This window comes from Pimephales promelas, chromosome 8 (assembly GCF_988280905.1).
Source record: "Pimephales promelas chromosome 8, fPimPro1.hap1.1, whole genome shotgun sequence".
Lineage (NCBI taxonomy): Eukaryota > Metazoa > Chordata > Actinopteri > Cypriniformes > Leuciscidae > Pimephales > Pimephales promelas.
This window is the reverse complement of record NC_142776.1, coordinates 36176638-36192935: the sequence shown is the minus strand read 5'-3', so window position 1 is coordinate 36192935 and position 16298 is coordinate 36176638. Positions and strand designations below refer to the sequence as shown.

The 16298-nt window shown below is 34.8% G+C and overlaps 1 protein-coding gene across 2 annotated transcripts in view; it reads left to right on the top strand.

Annotated features, from left to right (window-relative positions):
* The first annotated feature begins 1371 nt into the window (after positions 1 to 1371).
* Positions 1372 to 16298, top strand: part of cacna2d2a (calcium voltage-gated channel auxiliary subunit alpha2delta 2a) — a 228055-nt gene continuing 213128 nt past the window's right edge. For both annotated transcript variants that reach the window (XM_039692870.2, XM_039692869.2), the window contains exons 1-2: positions 1372 to 1768; positions 14974 to 15055. In XM_039692870.2, coding sequence (XP_039548804.2) covers positions 1653 to 1768; positions 14974 to 15055 — 198 coding nt within the window. In that variant the 5' untranslated portion in view covers positions 1372 to 1652. The remainder of the gene's footprint in view (positions 1769 to 14973; positions 15056 to 16298) is intronic.

Here is a 16298-nt window from a genome sequence, read left to right as displayed (position 1 = left end):
GCTGACACTGTGTTTTGTCTGCTCTGATCAATACTGAGTCAAGGGCACCTGAGCAGTGTGTATGTTTGAGGAAGAGGCAGTGTGTCTCTGTCCTTTTCTGATCGGAGTGTGTGATAACATCCTCGTGACGCAGCGGCCCTGAAGGACAACTGTGTTTCACGCTCCGACTATACAGACAACAAGAGAATGATGAACTCATGAATTAGGGAATCCCCACGAGATTGAATGCATTTCCGACTTTCTGCACATTGCACAGTACAAAGAAAGTGTGTGTGTGTGTTTGTGTGAAGAGTGTGTTGTTCAACTGTTGGTCCATCTATGCACTGATTGAATGAATATGAATGAATCTCTTCACTGACTTTTTCTTCATCTGTTTTGCTCAATGTCTTTTAGTCAACTGGTGTTTTGGTGAAAGCATTGTGAGAACACAATACAATCTGACATTGATTCTCTCAGCCACAGATACGATATTGGCCGATACATAAAAACACACCATGATACAAATTTGATTTCTGGGGCCTGCAATCGATTTATTGACATATTATTTTGTGCCTATTTCACTCAACAATTTTTTTTTAATCGTTTTTTTTTGGGTCCCAATTTTAAAAAGCCTAATAGAACATAATAATAATAAAAACTCAAATCTTATATATATATATATATATATATATATATATATATATATATATATGAAGAGTTCAGATGCAAAAGCCTCTAAGCCATTTGAAATTTTCTTCTAGAATGATCATTTTTATCAAGCTTGTATATTTAAATTCAGTAATTTCACTTAAATGACAATTAATAGGTAATCTTCATTGCCATTTAAGTGAAATTACTGAACTTAAATATACAAGCTGATAAAAGCTGATAAAAATGATCATTTTAGAAGAAAATTTCAAATGGCACAGAGGCTTTTGCATCTGAACTCTTCATATATAGGCTACAGTATACACATACACACATATAGCCTATATATATTATGTATAGCCTATATCTTTCCTTTCAAATCTATTCGGCTTTAATGATGTGTTTGGCTGTGCTAACTCTGATTGTGTTTGGCTGAAAGAAGAAAGTCATTTACACCTTTGGATAGGATAATTTTCATTTTTGGGTGAACTAACCGTGTGTGGTAATACTATGATACTAAAATACGTAGGCTAACATATACTTAAATAATGCCATGTTCCATTTTCAACATATTATATTTCACAAACAGTCTCTGTCTTATTTAATGAGTTTAGTTTGGATAACTACTGGACAACAAGGTCTTCTTAAGACGCGCGCCCCCGTCTGTCGCGTAGTGATAGCGCGCTTCCCCTGCTCTTTTGAGAGAGAGAGAGAGAGAGAGAGAGAGAGAGAGAGAGAGAGAGAGAGAGAGAGAGAGAGAGAGAGAGAGAGAGAGAATAAGGCTGAGCAGCGGCAACAGCAGCATCGCCAGTGGCGGCAGCAGCGTCAACGCATCTGCGCGTCTCAGAACTGCCTTGTCTCGGGCCAATCATTCCCTCTCAGCCCCGTTACCGATTGAGATTTAACAGCGGCTTTGGATCTTAACGAGCCTTCTACATCCTCGTCGACATCTCGGCGTCAGTCCCCGTTCGCTTGACTACCGGTTTCGTTTATATCTACACAGTTTCTTGAATTTTTAATGGAAAATGGCGTTGTTTGCCCAGTCCTCCAGTCTGTTCTGCGTGCTCTCCGTCCAAACTGTGCTGCTCCTCAGCTTCTCCTCACCGGGAACGGCGACGCTCCTCTTCCCTCAGCACTACACGTAAGTACCTCAAGAAGAAGCGCGAGCGCGGAACGCGTCTTCCGCGCGCGTTTCACAGCGTCCCAGTTTCGTGAGACACTCGAGATGTCTCCGTTAACGTCAATTTGTTTGACGTTAACCGTTCATATTTGTAGTCCTAATTCCGCATGTTTGTTTACCATTGCCAAGGAGGTTAGTCGTTCAATTATTGATCAAAAGAGGCGTGACCGGAGAACGGCGATAGTTAGCGTTTCAGCGTAGATGCGTTTGTTGTAGTTGCTTGCTGTCATGTTACCGATCACGGATACGGTAACGACGGCACGTTTGAATTCTGCTACTTTTTGACAGAAGCGCATCACGCAAACGCAAACTGTCAGGATTCCCACGGTCATGAATAACCTGAAAATATCAGGGAATTAAAAGAAAATGCTGTTTCCAGTCCTAGAAAGGTCATTTTAGGATTGTAGTGCGAGCAGCTTCAAAATATGAGCGAGTGCAATGTCTCTAAAATAATTTAATTGGTCAAAATGAATGAGTAGATAATACAACGTTTCTTTAAAAACTCAAGTTTATTGATGAATTTTGAACCCATGAAAGATACCTTGTGTCAGTGACCTGTCTGATATCGATTATTGCGGATAAACTACCCATGATAACAGCCCAGAGGAGAATGAGATTGCTCAGATGTTTTCTTTTACGCATCAACTTTGCCTGAGACAACTGTTGACGTACAGCAAGGCAATAGAGCTATACAATTAACGTGGGTTTCTCTCTCTTCATTTAATTAATCCATTAACATTTAAAACCACAATTGAGTGGATCAGTTTTATCCTCTATATTTTCTCTCTTATAGATAATGCCTGATATACAGTACTAGATATGCAAGTATGCTTACTCCTATTCATAAAGTTTAGAATTGGTCATTGCAGTGTATACTTGAGTTGTGTATTTGACCTGGAGGGATGTAAAGCATCTCATGTTTGCACTGGAGTGTACTGCGCACCAGCTGCTTCCTAAAGTGAGGGTGTTGGGTCGGTGCCAGTTGTGCGCTCGTATGGGGCAGAGGCTGGATTTGTCCGCCGTGTGCCCACACATGCCAGTCCCCATGGATTATCTCATCTCACATGCTCTATGAAATCATAGAATTTTGATGTGGTTTATGTAAGGTTTTACGTAATGTCAAATTAAGTTGTGTGTGTGGTCTTATTTTGGACATTTGCAACAAAAAAAGGATATGTTTCTTATACAGTGGTTCTCTCAACTGAACTGGTGGGTTGAAATAAAAAAAAAAAAAATGGGTCGCGAGTCTGTTGGGTTGCCATAAACTGCAAATGTGTATAAATTGTATAATCATTCATTTCATTCAAGGATAGTACAACTTTTAGTTGAATTGTAATTTAATTTTATAATTTTATTCATAAAAATGCTGTGTTATTTCAACCCAAATGTTGGGTTAAAAGTGTAAAAAAAATAAAATACAGTTGAAAGTGAAAGTTGAAGTTGGTTTAATTTTTAATTACATTTTTAATTTGTCCATATTTGACCCAAATTTGGGTTATTTTTAATCACATGTGTCATTTTTAAGGCATCATAATCACTGTCAAATACAAATATTGTTATTAATAATAATAATAATAATAATAATAAAATGAGGCAGTGATTCAACTTTGTTAGGTTTTATAAATATATCCCTCCATTTGAATATGGATATAAGGGTGTATTATTTCATGCTTGGCACGACTGTAATTAACCCATGGGTCTTCAAATTATTTCTGCCTGGCAAGAGAACAGTATCGTGGATTTTAAAAAAGGATTGTTTCACTTTCCCGAGAGCGCAGCATATGTAATCTGTCAACCTTGATAAGCAACGTATATCAACCTGTCAGACGCTGCCAGAGAACAAATAGTGCATGTCTGGATAGTATAACAGCTAAATAGTGCTGGTTTTCTACTCTTGTATGGGTAATAACTGATAATCTTCTTCATAATACGGTGAACGGACCATCTTTCGCTCTCTCTGTTTGTGTGTTTTTCTGGTTGTGGCCTGTAGTCACAGAGATTTGTAACGCTTATTTTACACAGCGCTTTGAGCCTCGAGGCCTTCCCCTCTTTACCAAAGCCCGTCAGTAAGCAAGCATGACCACTATAGAGAAGGATTTAACAAAAGCAAGAAATTCAATCAATAACCAAAACCAAGTCAAAGCAATGATCAAGCATGCGTACGTTTATCTTATTGCTTTCATTGTTTCAGTCTGATATACGTGAATTGGTGACGATATAGACAAGAAGTGTTGTGTCCTCGTTTCAGATCTTTCAGTCACGGTTATGAGTGGTTTGGGCGGAGGAGGCTGCCATGTTGCTGTTGAAGCTTTGTTCGGGATTTCAGTATTTCAAGGCATCATATGCACACTTCCTGATTGTAAACATAGTTCATTCATTCATTATAAAAAAGAACTGAAAAAAGTGCCTAATCTGCCACGTATGAAGGTTTTGAAACCCAATTGTCAGTAAAAATGTGGGGTTTGATTTATAAACAGCAGCGTCTGAGATTGTGTTGGTCATACACAAGTCAACACAAAATTCTCCTTATTGATAACAGTTAAAGGAGTAGTTCACTTTAAAAAACTTTTGCTGATAATTTACTCACCCCCATGTCATCCAAGATGTCCATGTCTTTCTTTCTTCAGTCGAAAAGAAATTAAGGTTTTTGATGAAAACATTCCAGGATTTTTCTCCATATAATGGACTTCAATGGCAACCAAACGGTTCAAGATTCAAATGAGAGTTTCGGTCACGTTTCAAAGGGCTTTAAACGACACCAGATGATGAATAAGGGTCTTATCGAGTGAAACGAGCGGCCATTTCAAAAATAAATAAAAAACTTTTAAGTTTTATACGCTCAAATGCTTGCCTTGCTGCTCTGTGTGACTCCCCTGTTCGAACTCTTTCATCAAAATGAATGAATCTTTTTTCGGGTAATTTTGTTTGTTGAATGAACCAAATGACTCGAAAAAAGATTTGTTCATTTTGATGAACGAGTTCGAACAGGAGAGTCACGAACGCGCATCACAGAACAGAGCAAGGTGAGCATTTGTGCTTATAAAACTTAACGTTTTTTTTTTTAAATGATCGATCATTTCGCTTTATAAGACCATTATTCATCGTCTGAAAGCCCTTTGAACATTTTGCAGTTTGAACTGAAAGTGCCTTTTGGACCTTGAACCGTTTGGTTCCCATTGAAGTCCATTATATGGAGAAAATCCTGGAATGTTTTCATCACAAACCTTAATTTCTTTTCGACTGAAGAAAGAAAGACATGGACATCTTGGATGACATGGGGGTGAGTAAATTATCAGCAAATGTTTTTTTAAAAGTGAATACTCCTTTAAGGTTGTTTTGCATTGCAGATTTGCATCCGGATGACGCAATCCTCTTTTGGTAACAATTACCTCCAGTCATGCTGGTTAATGGCTAAATGACTCAGCATTTAAATAATTCATTTAGAGAGGAAAGTAACCTTTTCTTAGTGACACAAACAGAGTCTCCGGTTTACTTTCATACTTTTTTCCTTTTAATTTGAGCTCACTGACAAAAGACATGATTACTCACCTTCTAAATGTTAACTTTAAAAAAAAAAAAACGAGAATGTGTTTTATATTATTTAAATTCTATTTTGAGTTAGCTGATAGGATACGCGGAATAATTTGCCTAAATTAATTATTATGCTTAAATTTAGGCATAATTTGCCTAAATTACTTAAATTTCTTTGTTTTCCATTCAGTAGATTCCTCTTCCTGTCATTACACATCAACTTCCTGTGGGGGTGTGGCCAATTCGATTCAAATTCATGCATTGAAATTAGGAATTATCTTTATTTATAGTATTATTATTATTGATAATAATATTATATTAAGTCACAGTCCTAAAATATATTATATATAATTTATAATTATATAATATCTATTTATTTATGTTATAAAAATATCAGTAATTATACTTTAGTAGTATCAAGTTGATTATTGATGCAATAATCAAGCACGACATGGAATTAAAATTAGAATGTGGCGTAGCAGTAAATAATCAGTATGAACTGTAAGCTGTGTATATTTTTAATATAATATTTAGTCTAAAAATACTTAGCCTCAGTTGAAGATTTATTAATGTCTTTGTAGTGCGCTCTCCGTGGTGCTGAAAGGTCACTGTTCAACCACATTCACATGTATGCTAGTGGAAGTGGAAGTGGCAGTGCGGTTTAGAGAGGGAATTTCAATGAAAAGCAAACATACACAAACAAAACTTTTTGAAGACTGTAAGCATGAAATATCACCCAAGAACAAAACCTACTTTCCATTATGAAATGATTGTAGATCATTGTATGTAGAGCTTGTGTAGGGTTTGTTTACTGTACCAGGATCAGCATATGACTCTCAGACGAGATAAAATAACCTATAGCATCTGTTTTGGAGGTAATGTGAGGATTATGTCCTATCTTACATGCTTTATAGGCACTAGTTTTGTGATTTTTGCTATTCTTAATCTGCTGTTCTGTTGCATGTGATGTGAATCTGAAAGTTGGCTTTGAATGAGCGCCTCTCTAGATACTTTACTACTGGTTTTGTGGTATTTAAGCAGGGATATTCAGGATGGTTAGTAAGGCTACTTTAAAAACTGGAGATTTAAAAAGAGAAGTTGTTAAAAGTAATAGAGATGAGCCAGTGTGAGAGTTACATGATTACCAGCTAACTTAGATGATGGCTGAAAGAATCAGTTAAAATGAGCTAAAAATTGTAAGCATGTTTTTGTATTTTTTGTTCATGACATAAACAATATTATTTATATAGTAGAACCTGAAATTTTTGACCTTGTGGGGACCTATTTGGTCTTGTAAATCATACTAAATTATGTTTTTTTTTAAACGTAAAAATACAGAAAGTTGTGTTTAGGGGTAGGAGAGTGTTAACACTTTACAATAAGGTTTCATTAGTTAATAATTAATTAACTACCTTATTTCAAATGAACTTAATGTGATCTTACTTAATGTAACATTTACAAATTCATTATGGAAATAAAATATTGTATAGTCAATGCACTGTGAACTAAAATGAACATTAACAAATTGTCATATGTAAAGATATGTTAATAAAAATTATATAGATATAATAATAGCAAAATAGAAAGATAATATGTTTACAAAGCACGTAAAAAATCTACTTGTACAGAGTAGACTGGCCAGGCACTAAATAAAGGTGTTTGTATGGAAAGATAAAGTATGACCTGGCACATTGTCTGGCCTGTGTGAGTATAAAAGAGCAAGCATTCTGGATCCCTGCACATGCTGGAGGTGTTGTCATTAGCGGTTAGCATCAGTTCTCCATGAGAAAACATCCCTCGCTCTGAAAACCGTTATTACTCCCTCTGTGACCTTTTCTTGGTTGACATGTTTCCTTCAGCAGCGTCTTCGTCCCCGCAAACCATTTATTATCATCTCCGTCTAGATCTTTCATTACTGTGTAATCTAAACACGCTCAGTCTCGTTTATTTCTTCACTTCCTGTGTATCAGTCAGTATCTGATCAACAGATTACAGGAAACTCCCTCTGCAGTGGCTCAGCCGCTTGTATTTGCAGGGTTTCTAGGTCATAGTACTACTAGGGTTGGGTATCGAGAATCGAGTATCGTTAGGAACCGGAATCGAAACAAGGAATCGGAATCGGAATCAGAATCGTTCAAATTCAAACGATACCCAACCCTAAGTACTACTTATAATGACAGAGTTTGGCTTAATTCGGTTCATTATGCTTGTAAAGCATGAAACGTGAGAGGAGGCAGTACAGTGAGTCAGAGATGGGTCACCCCATCAAAAAGCTTGTTTTATTAATTAACTTTTTATTCATTTTAATTTTAAAACCATAGAACACAAAACTTCGGTACCTGAGATTTGTTTTCATGATAATCGAATGTAAAGTGTTTTATCTCTAAAACTGTATAGTGTGTAACGCTAGTACTGGGGGCATATAATAAGTAAAAAGAAATCGCTAACACTTCTAATACCACTTCATACAGTTCAGCTTACTTGGCACGTCGTTCGTGGTTCATTTTCCAAAGATGGCTCCTCTGTGTACACGAAGTGGACTCTTTATAAAATATCTTCTTATTAAACGGTCTGTACACTTATAAAGTTCTCAATGCTTCATTTTACATGTAGGGACTCTCATTATGTTATTGTGTTAGTGTGGGCTATTTTGAGCCTTGTTAGTGGTATTAACTATCAATTTCTTTTTACTTATTAATTGCCCCATATACTAGCGTTATACACTAAAGAGTTTTTAGAGATAAAACTCTTTACATTCGATTATCATGAAAACAAATCTCAGAGAACGGTCGACTAGGTACCAATGTTTTATTAGACCAAAGGTTCATTTTGCGCCAGAGTTGTCCTTTAAAGGGATACTCCACTTTTTTTGGAAATAGGCTCATTTTACAAGTCCTTCAGAGTTAAATAGTTGGGTTTTAACATTTTCTAATCCATTCAGCCGATTTTCTGATATTTAGAAGAATATCAATAACCAGACAGTTTCTGGTCTCATTGACTTCCATAGTAGGAAAAAAAAAATACTATGGGAGTCAATGAGACCAGAAACTGTCTGGTTACTGATATTCTTCTAAACATCAAAAAATCGGCTGAATGTATTAGAAAACGGTAAAAAATGGAGTATCCCTTTAACACAAACTTCACATATCCTAAAATAACATACAACATATATTTTCCAAACACTCTTACCCACCCTATACCTAAAAGTACACAAAGGGGAAATATTAATAATAATAAAAATGAATTTTTCTTTAACTGTAAAACTGTAAAAGGTCGAGCCAACTTCAGGTTGGCATATGGGAAAATCTAAAGATAATGATGCGTTATTAGATTTTTTTTTGTGTGATTTGACACGATTTTAAGGTCAAATCTTTGTAATCGAATTTGCAGATTTGTTTTTGCCCAAAAGAGTGGTCTGGTGTTGTTCAGAGCGAATCGACTTCCTTTTAAAGGGAGCTTGAGTGAATTGAATCTCAGCTGCCAAATGACGTTTAACTTAACTGAATCTACCTCTAATGGATATTTTGTAACGTGACACTAAACCAAAGTAGCCTGCAAATTGAATTGAGTTGAGGTAACTGCTGCTTGTTTCCTCACTATCACTATTACCGTAGCTCATAGAGTGAGGGTTATGAATGTGAGCACACCCTTAACTATAAGTACATACTTTTACAGTGCAATCGGCACACCTTTGGCTTTTAAATTATGCATTACCTGGGAATCAAACCCATGAACTTGATGTTTCTAGCGCCATGCTCTACTGGAACAATCAAGGAAGTATTAACTTATGCTATGGACTATAGAGAGGGTGTGTTGACCTAGAGCCGATCCTGACCTCCCTCGGCCTCTAAGCAAAAATCTGTTAAAGTCGGCGTGAAACGGAAGTTGAGATTGTCATTTTTCCTTGTTGTGACGTATATCTGAGTGAAACGGCTTCTGAAATTAGAAAAAAATGTAGGGCAGGGCTTGATTTCGTCCTTCAGGAATTGATTGGATCTTTGGAGGTTGGGCGTTGCAAACAAAATGGAGGCAGATTTGAACATGATTCTCTGATAGCCGCACCCTTTCGCCATTGCACGTGACCGAAATAGAAGAGAGGTCGTTTCGATGGGGGAGGGAAGGGTAATGTATTTGATTAAAGATTATAAGGCTACATGAATTTAAAAAAAAAATATGAAGCGCACAGATAAATTATTTATAATAAACACTACAATGTTACATATAAAAAGAAGATTTGTCAAATTTGATTTCATGGCAACTTTAAGGGGCCCTCCTACCTGACTCATGGGCTATGTAAACCATTTGCCATTGCCACACAGTCACACGAAAAACGGAGCGAAAAGCGAGCTGGGTCGAGTCGGTACTGGTAATGGAAAAGCGCCGTTAGACTGAGATCTGGAGGCTGTTTGAGTTTAGTGAACTCACTGTCATGTTCAAGAAACCAGTTTGAGATGATTTGAGCTTGTTGTGTTATCCTGCTGGAAGTATCCATCAGAAGATGAGTTCACTGTGGTAAAGGGATGGACATGGTCAGCAAGAACACTCGCTGTAGTATTTCAAATATGCCCAGTTGGTACTAAAAGGCCCAAAGAAAACATCCCTTTCACCAACAGCAGCCTGAACCACTGATACAAAACAGGATGATCCATGCTTTGCTTTCATGTTGTTTACATCGAATTCTGACCCTCATCTGAACGTCATGGCAGAAATCCAGACTCATCAGACCGGGCAATCTTCAATTGTCCAATTTTGGTCAGTCCGTGTGAATTGGAGCCTCAGTTTGCTGTTTATAGCTGACAGGATTTACTTATATAATTGTTTACTATGTCGTACAAAACATGGTTGGACGTCACTTGTATAAAAAGAAAATAGTGCCGAAATTGTTGCATTAGATGAAATACAGTCGCATTTTAGTGCCAACCCTCTACAATGCGAGTAAATCACTTGCATATGTGAGCAAATTTCACATTGGACGGCTAAAATGTCTTTAATCAGCCAATTGCTAGTAAATGGTACGATTTCAGTCGTCTGTGAAAAATGTACTATCCGATGGCGACTCGTGTGTCCATAGAGGGTTGGCCGATTTGACTCATTCTTCTGCTAATCTTCTCATCCTTGTCATTCAAATGAAGCTGACATTTTATCATGGCATTTCTTTTGCTGTGTTATCTTTAAATGACAAATGACCATGTCGCTCCGCCGATGGTGGAGATAGATGATTCAGACTTCAGAGGGTTGTGTTGTTACTGGCTTTTTTTAGATTTGCAGTGAAACAGTTGTAATAGAGAGTAAGTATCTGAAATTTTAGCACAATGAAAGAATTGGACTATTTGCCGGTTTTTAAAGGTTTACTCAATATTGAATGAAGTTACGATTGCGTTTATGCATGCCATTCAATTGGTCTTAGTCTATTTTTCTTAGTGCTCTTTACCCAGCTCAGTGGATGTTGAGATGTAGGCGCTAAAAGCCCCCAAAGCTTTTAGTGTGAATATGTGCCTGTGTGTTTTAGAAAAGTCAGTCCATTAATTGTGTATTTGCGCATAGGTGGGTGGGTGTGTTTTACTGTTTTTGCTTATGTGAGTATATCAATTACTTTTGTGTCTGAAGTGAACTCTGAAACATACATACGTTAATGCTTCTATTTATTCTTATTTTAATGCATTATTGTTCAGACTGAAAGTTCAGAAAGCAGTTCATAACATAATTGCTCAATTTATTTATTTATTTTTAATATATTTTTTACTTATAATATTTACTTTATTATTTTCTTTAACTTTTTTTTTCGAGTTAAAAAAAACTTCTTTTTTTTCTATTTGAACACATTTATCTATTTGTGTATTTCCACTGGAATATGTTTCCATTGGTTTTTCTACTGGAATAACCGATCCTGTCCTTCCAAAAAGGCAATAATATACTCACGGATTTGTGTAGATGCGCCAAGGTATTTTATATTTTTTATAAAATTACATTTTCAAAAATTACAAGGTTGCGTTGCATAAACAATTTTTTAAACATTAACCTGCTTTTTCAAATTCAGAAGTGACAAAAATTCATAAGGATTTAGTCTTTCTTTTTGCTCCCTTGTCAACTTTTGCCCAGTTGGAAAGAACAATCATTACCATTCCAGATTGTATTTTATGTTATTGTAAATAAAATGTTATTATTATTATTATTATTTTACATGTAATATGTTTCAATTATCAGTCAGTTTTGTTAAAAGTGAATGGTGACCACAACTGTCGAGCTAGACTTTCACACAATCATATGACTTTTGAGATTATAGTGCTAGGGATGGGCAACGATTAATCGCGATTAATCGCATCCAAAATAAAAGTTTGTGTTTACGTAATATATGTGTGTGTGGTGTGTATAATTATTTTGTATATATAAATACACACACATGTATGTATATATTTAAGAAATATGTGCATGTATATACTTAATATATATTTATACGTAATTAATATTATGTATAAATATAAATATTTGATATATTAAGAACATATTTTTCTTAAATATATACATGCATGTGTTAGTATTTATATATACAAAATAATTATACACAACACACACACATATATCATGTAAACACAAACTTTTATTTTGGATGCGATTAATCGAGATTAATCGTTGCCCATCGCTAGTACACAGTACTTTTTATGTCAGTGTCAATGTCAAGTATATATACAGTATATATATATATATATATATATATATATATATATATAAAATAGCGGCATACTTTCATGTTCTGTGAAATATACGGTATAGAGACACACAGGTTTGGAACAACATGAGGGTGAGTAAATAATGACAGAAGTTTTATTTTAGGCTGCACTATCCCTTTAAGTTTGACAAGCTGCAAACTTGTTGTGTACAGAGCTATCCTGGCCTAAGACAGCATTTTCTTACCTTCCACTCTCTACCCATCTCTCTTCTGCTGAATCTCATTGTGTTAAGAGCTTTAGGAGCTGCAGGCAGATATACAGCTCTGATCTCCGGACGTTTGATCGCTTCATTCAGGTTTGGCCCAGTTAGCAAGTGTTGCTGCTGCTTAGGGAGGCATTTCTGTCAGAACCGGGCTTTCTTTATCATTCGGCTCCTTAAACATCCACTCTTACCTGCCAACAGCCGAGCGGCCTGCTCTGCCAGAGAGAAAGACAGGATGAGAGTTTAGAAGAGTAGTGATTAAAGTCGAAATTGAGCCCGTTTACTTTCTTAAAGTGATAGTTCACCCCAAAATAAAGATTCTGTCATCATTTACTCGTGCTCATGTCATTCCAAAGCATATGCATCGATCTTGAAACATGTTTTTTGAATCGTAAATCTTTGATTTCTGTCAATAATCGGTTTTAAATGCTAAAAAACAAATTAATCTCGATTCGATAGTGCTTTGAGATATAAACATTAAAAAATGACGTGCAAATTAATGCACTGTAAAAAATTTGGAGTAGGATTTACTTGAAAAAACCTTGCTAAACGATCTCACTCAGAAAATGCTAGTAAATTTACAAAGATTTGCCAAGTAAAAACCTAAACATATTTATCAGTAGCTTTAATTAGAAATCTTTAAGTTAAATTTACTTGGAATGTGGAATTAAGTAAACTTTACAAAAAATAAGTGATTTTAACTCGGCTTGTAAAAGGTTGATTAATACCGATTTCCTTTGACTTTGTATTACATTTCACTAAAACAATAATCTTGAATTTTATTAGTCATTTATAGTATGTTCTTTACTTAGATCATCTAAGTAATTTATATATACATCATGTCAGACTTTAAGCCGTGAATGCAAACACCTCAATACTTGGTAGACAATACAATGGTTGTAACATTTGATGGATCGTTTTTGTGTTTGAATGTGTCGTTTTAAGCAAAAAATTTACTCGAAATGTCACAAAATGGCAATTTACTAATACTGAAAACAAAAATCAATGATAAAACAGTGTAAATACAGCTGGAAACCAGTGAAAAATGAGCCTCATTAATTATTCAAGGTCCAGTGCATGATGGGAACCCCAGTATCAGAAAAGTTGAGTAATTTTTACTTAATTTTATTGAGTTGATATTACACTTTCATTTATACTCGCTTGAAATAAGTACTGATATGGAATTTACTTAGTTTTTTAAATTCTTGCCTGAACTAACTTTTTCAAGTAAATTACATTGGGTTTTTTCACTAGTATTTACTTAACAAAAAAATAATTTTTTACGCGCTACAAAATATTAGTTTTTTCCCCCCACTCTGTCTAACGCTGTGTAATTCACATCCTAAGACACTTTGGGGGAAGCATTTAAATAATCCTATGAATGCATATAAGAAAAGCAGAATCGAATTAAATTATTGAAATTTTAATGTGAATCGTTCTGAATTTGCAAAAATCGTTATTGAATCGTGAATCGAATCGATTCGCTGTCTACCCAAAGATTCACAGCCCTAAATTTTTATGAATATACTGGTGGTCAATCTTCTTAGTATAATCGATTTGAATGATGACTGGGCCTTTAAAGCTGCAAAAAAATTATAAATAGTAAACAGTACAGCTCTTCGCAAGTCACACTGTTTCTGGATGCTGGAAAAACAGAAAAAAAAACTTATAGATGAGTTCAGAGGCAACACACACTATTTATTTTTAAACATTATATTATTAAATGCTAATAGAATAGCTGGCTTCAGTCATTCTTATCAAGTAAATAAAACTGCTCAGTTAGAAACACACACACTTGCGCGCACACACACACACACGCAGGATTTCTTTGGGGGCTATTCTAGGCTGTGTAACACAGATAAGGGTTATTTCTGACCCCGGGCCGCGGTTGCAAATCTCTGACCATTAGGCGCTAGCAGATAAAGCTGTTATAGGGTTTGTGTGACACTACTGAAATTCCCATAATGTTCTCCATCGGTTTCCCAAACACTGAATGTTAAAACACCTCATGACTGCGGATGTGCTCTAGCAGATAATAAGGCTTTTTAAGAAATGTCACAATGTCTTTTTTATGTGTTGACATATTATTTCGTCTAAAAACTAGATGTTAGAGTGCATTACATGACCTCAAAGTTAATAGATGTGCAGGAAAAGTCACAAACTCCAATTTTGGTTTAATATAAGTCTTTAAAGTTGTCATTTGGAAGCCTTTACTACAATTATTATTATTATTATATCTTTTTTTTTTTCACCATGGGAAATTCATAAGTGCAAGATTGATGGCTCCCGGGACATTCAAGGTCACAGTCAAAATAAAAGCAATTATATTAATTGTAATTCATGATCACATCTGCAGTTTGAAACAGACTGTCTGGTGCTGAATCACACTCAAATGCTAATAACTCTAAAATAACTGAAATAAAATAATTAAAAATTCTGCTGTGTGTCTAAAAACTATTTCAGTCTTTATCCTTCTGTTTTGATTAAATATCTTAGACATTTAGTCTTTGACTGCCCTAAATTATCATTTTTATGATGTCATATATATATATATATATATTTTTTTTTTATGTATGGATTTCTTATATATATCAATCATATACACATTCTATTGTCTCTCACTCACTATATAGGACAGATAGTGTGTGAATTGTGATTTTTGCTGATTTGCATTGCTGTTAACTCATGCTGTCTGTGTGTAACAGGATGATCCACTGGGCCGGTCGTATAGAAAAGGAGCTGGAGAAGGTGCTGCAGCTCGTCACCGGAGGCCAACAAATGAGAGGAGTAAGTTGAACATCTTTAACCTGTTAGACCGTACTATAAATCTAGTTATATAACGTCTAGTTATATAATATTCTATAATATAAAGACATTCTGGAGTTACAGAATAGGGCAAAGGCATCTCTCTTCTGTACATCGGTGTGGAAGCGACCATAATAATCACACTGTATTGTTTATCTTTGTTGTGGTGCCTTAGGAAGAAGCGTTAACTTGTTTATGATGTTATGATGACAGTGGTTGCATAAGATGATTATAGTAATAGCAGTGGGTTTTTATGTGTGTAATCGTTTAAATAGAGACATTTCATAACAATAATTGTCTGTTGACAGAGGTCACAGTCTTGGGCACGAAGCAATCATTGTATGGTAGTTTCTGAAAGCTTGACATATACTGTATATTTCATATTGAATATTTCACATGGATGCTTCACTAGTAAAATAAGTATTCTGTACATTTTGTTAAATGGCATAAAACAATTTCTTAATGTGTAAATATTGTGAGACTATGAAAAGGCATTTTTGTATTTGAAGCAATTTTTGTTCATTACACATTACAGTATGTACGTAATTTTAGTGATTATATATATATATATATATATATATATAAATATATATATATATATATATATATATATATATATATAAGGGCAGGGCAACAATTAATCGTGATTAATCACATCTAAAATAAAAGTTTGTGTTTACATAATATATGTGTGTAGTGTGTATAATTATTTTGCATACACACACGCATATATTTAAGAAATATTTGCATGAATATACTGTATATATATTTATACAAAATTTATATTAAATATAAATATTGTATATTAATAACACATTTTTCTTAAATATATACAGTACATGCACGTAAATTTCTATATACAAAATAATTATACACAGTGTACACGCATATATTATGTAAACACAAACTTTTATTTTGGATGCGATTAGGGCTGGGTAACGATTAATCGCGATTAATCGCATCCAAAATAAAAGTTTTATATTTAAAAAGTATTATTATAAAGTATTATTTTTTATCTTTTATATATAAGCAGTCTTATATATATATATAGCACTTTTAAATATTTAAAGTAAATAATGTATCTCTGGCTATTTCCATTTCCAAGCTGTGGGAGTTTTTGTTAGTTTGCATTAAATATATATTGCTCGGATACACCAGAGTAAGTGATTGGGAGGATGAACATTCTCAGTTTTTGGAAAGTATATTTTAATTTGTCCATCCGTGT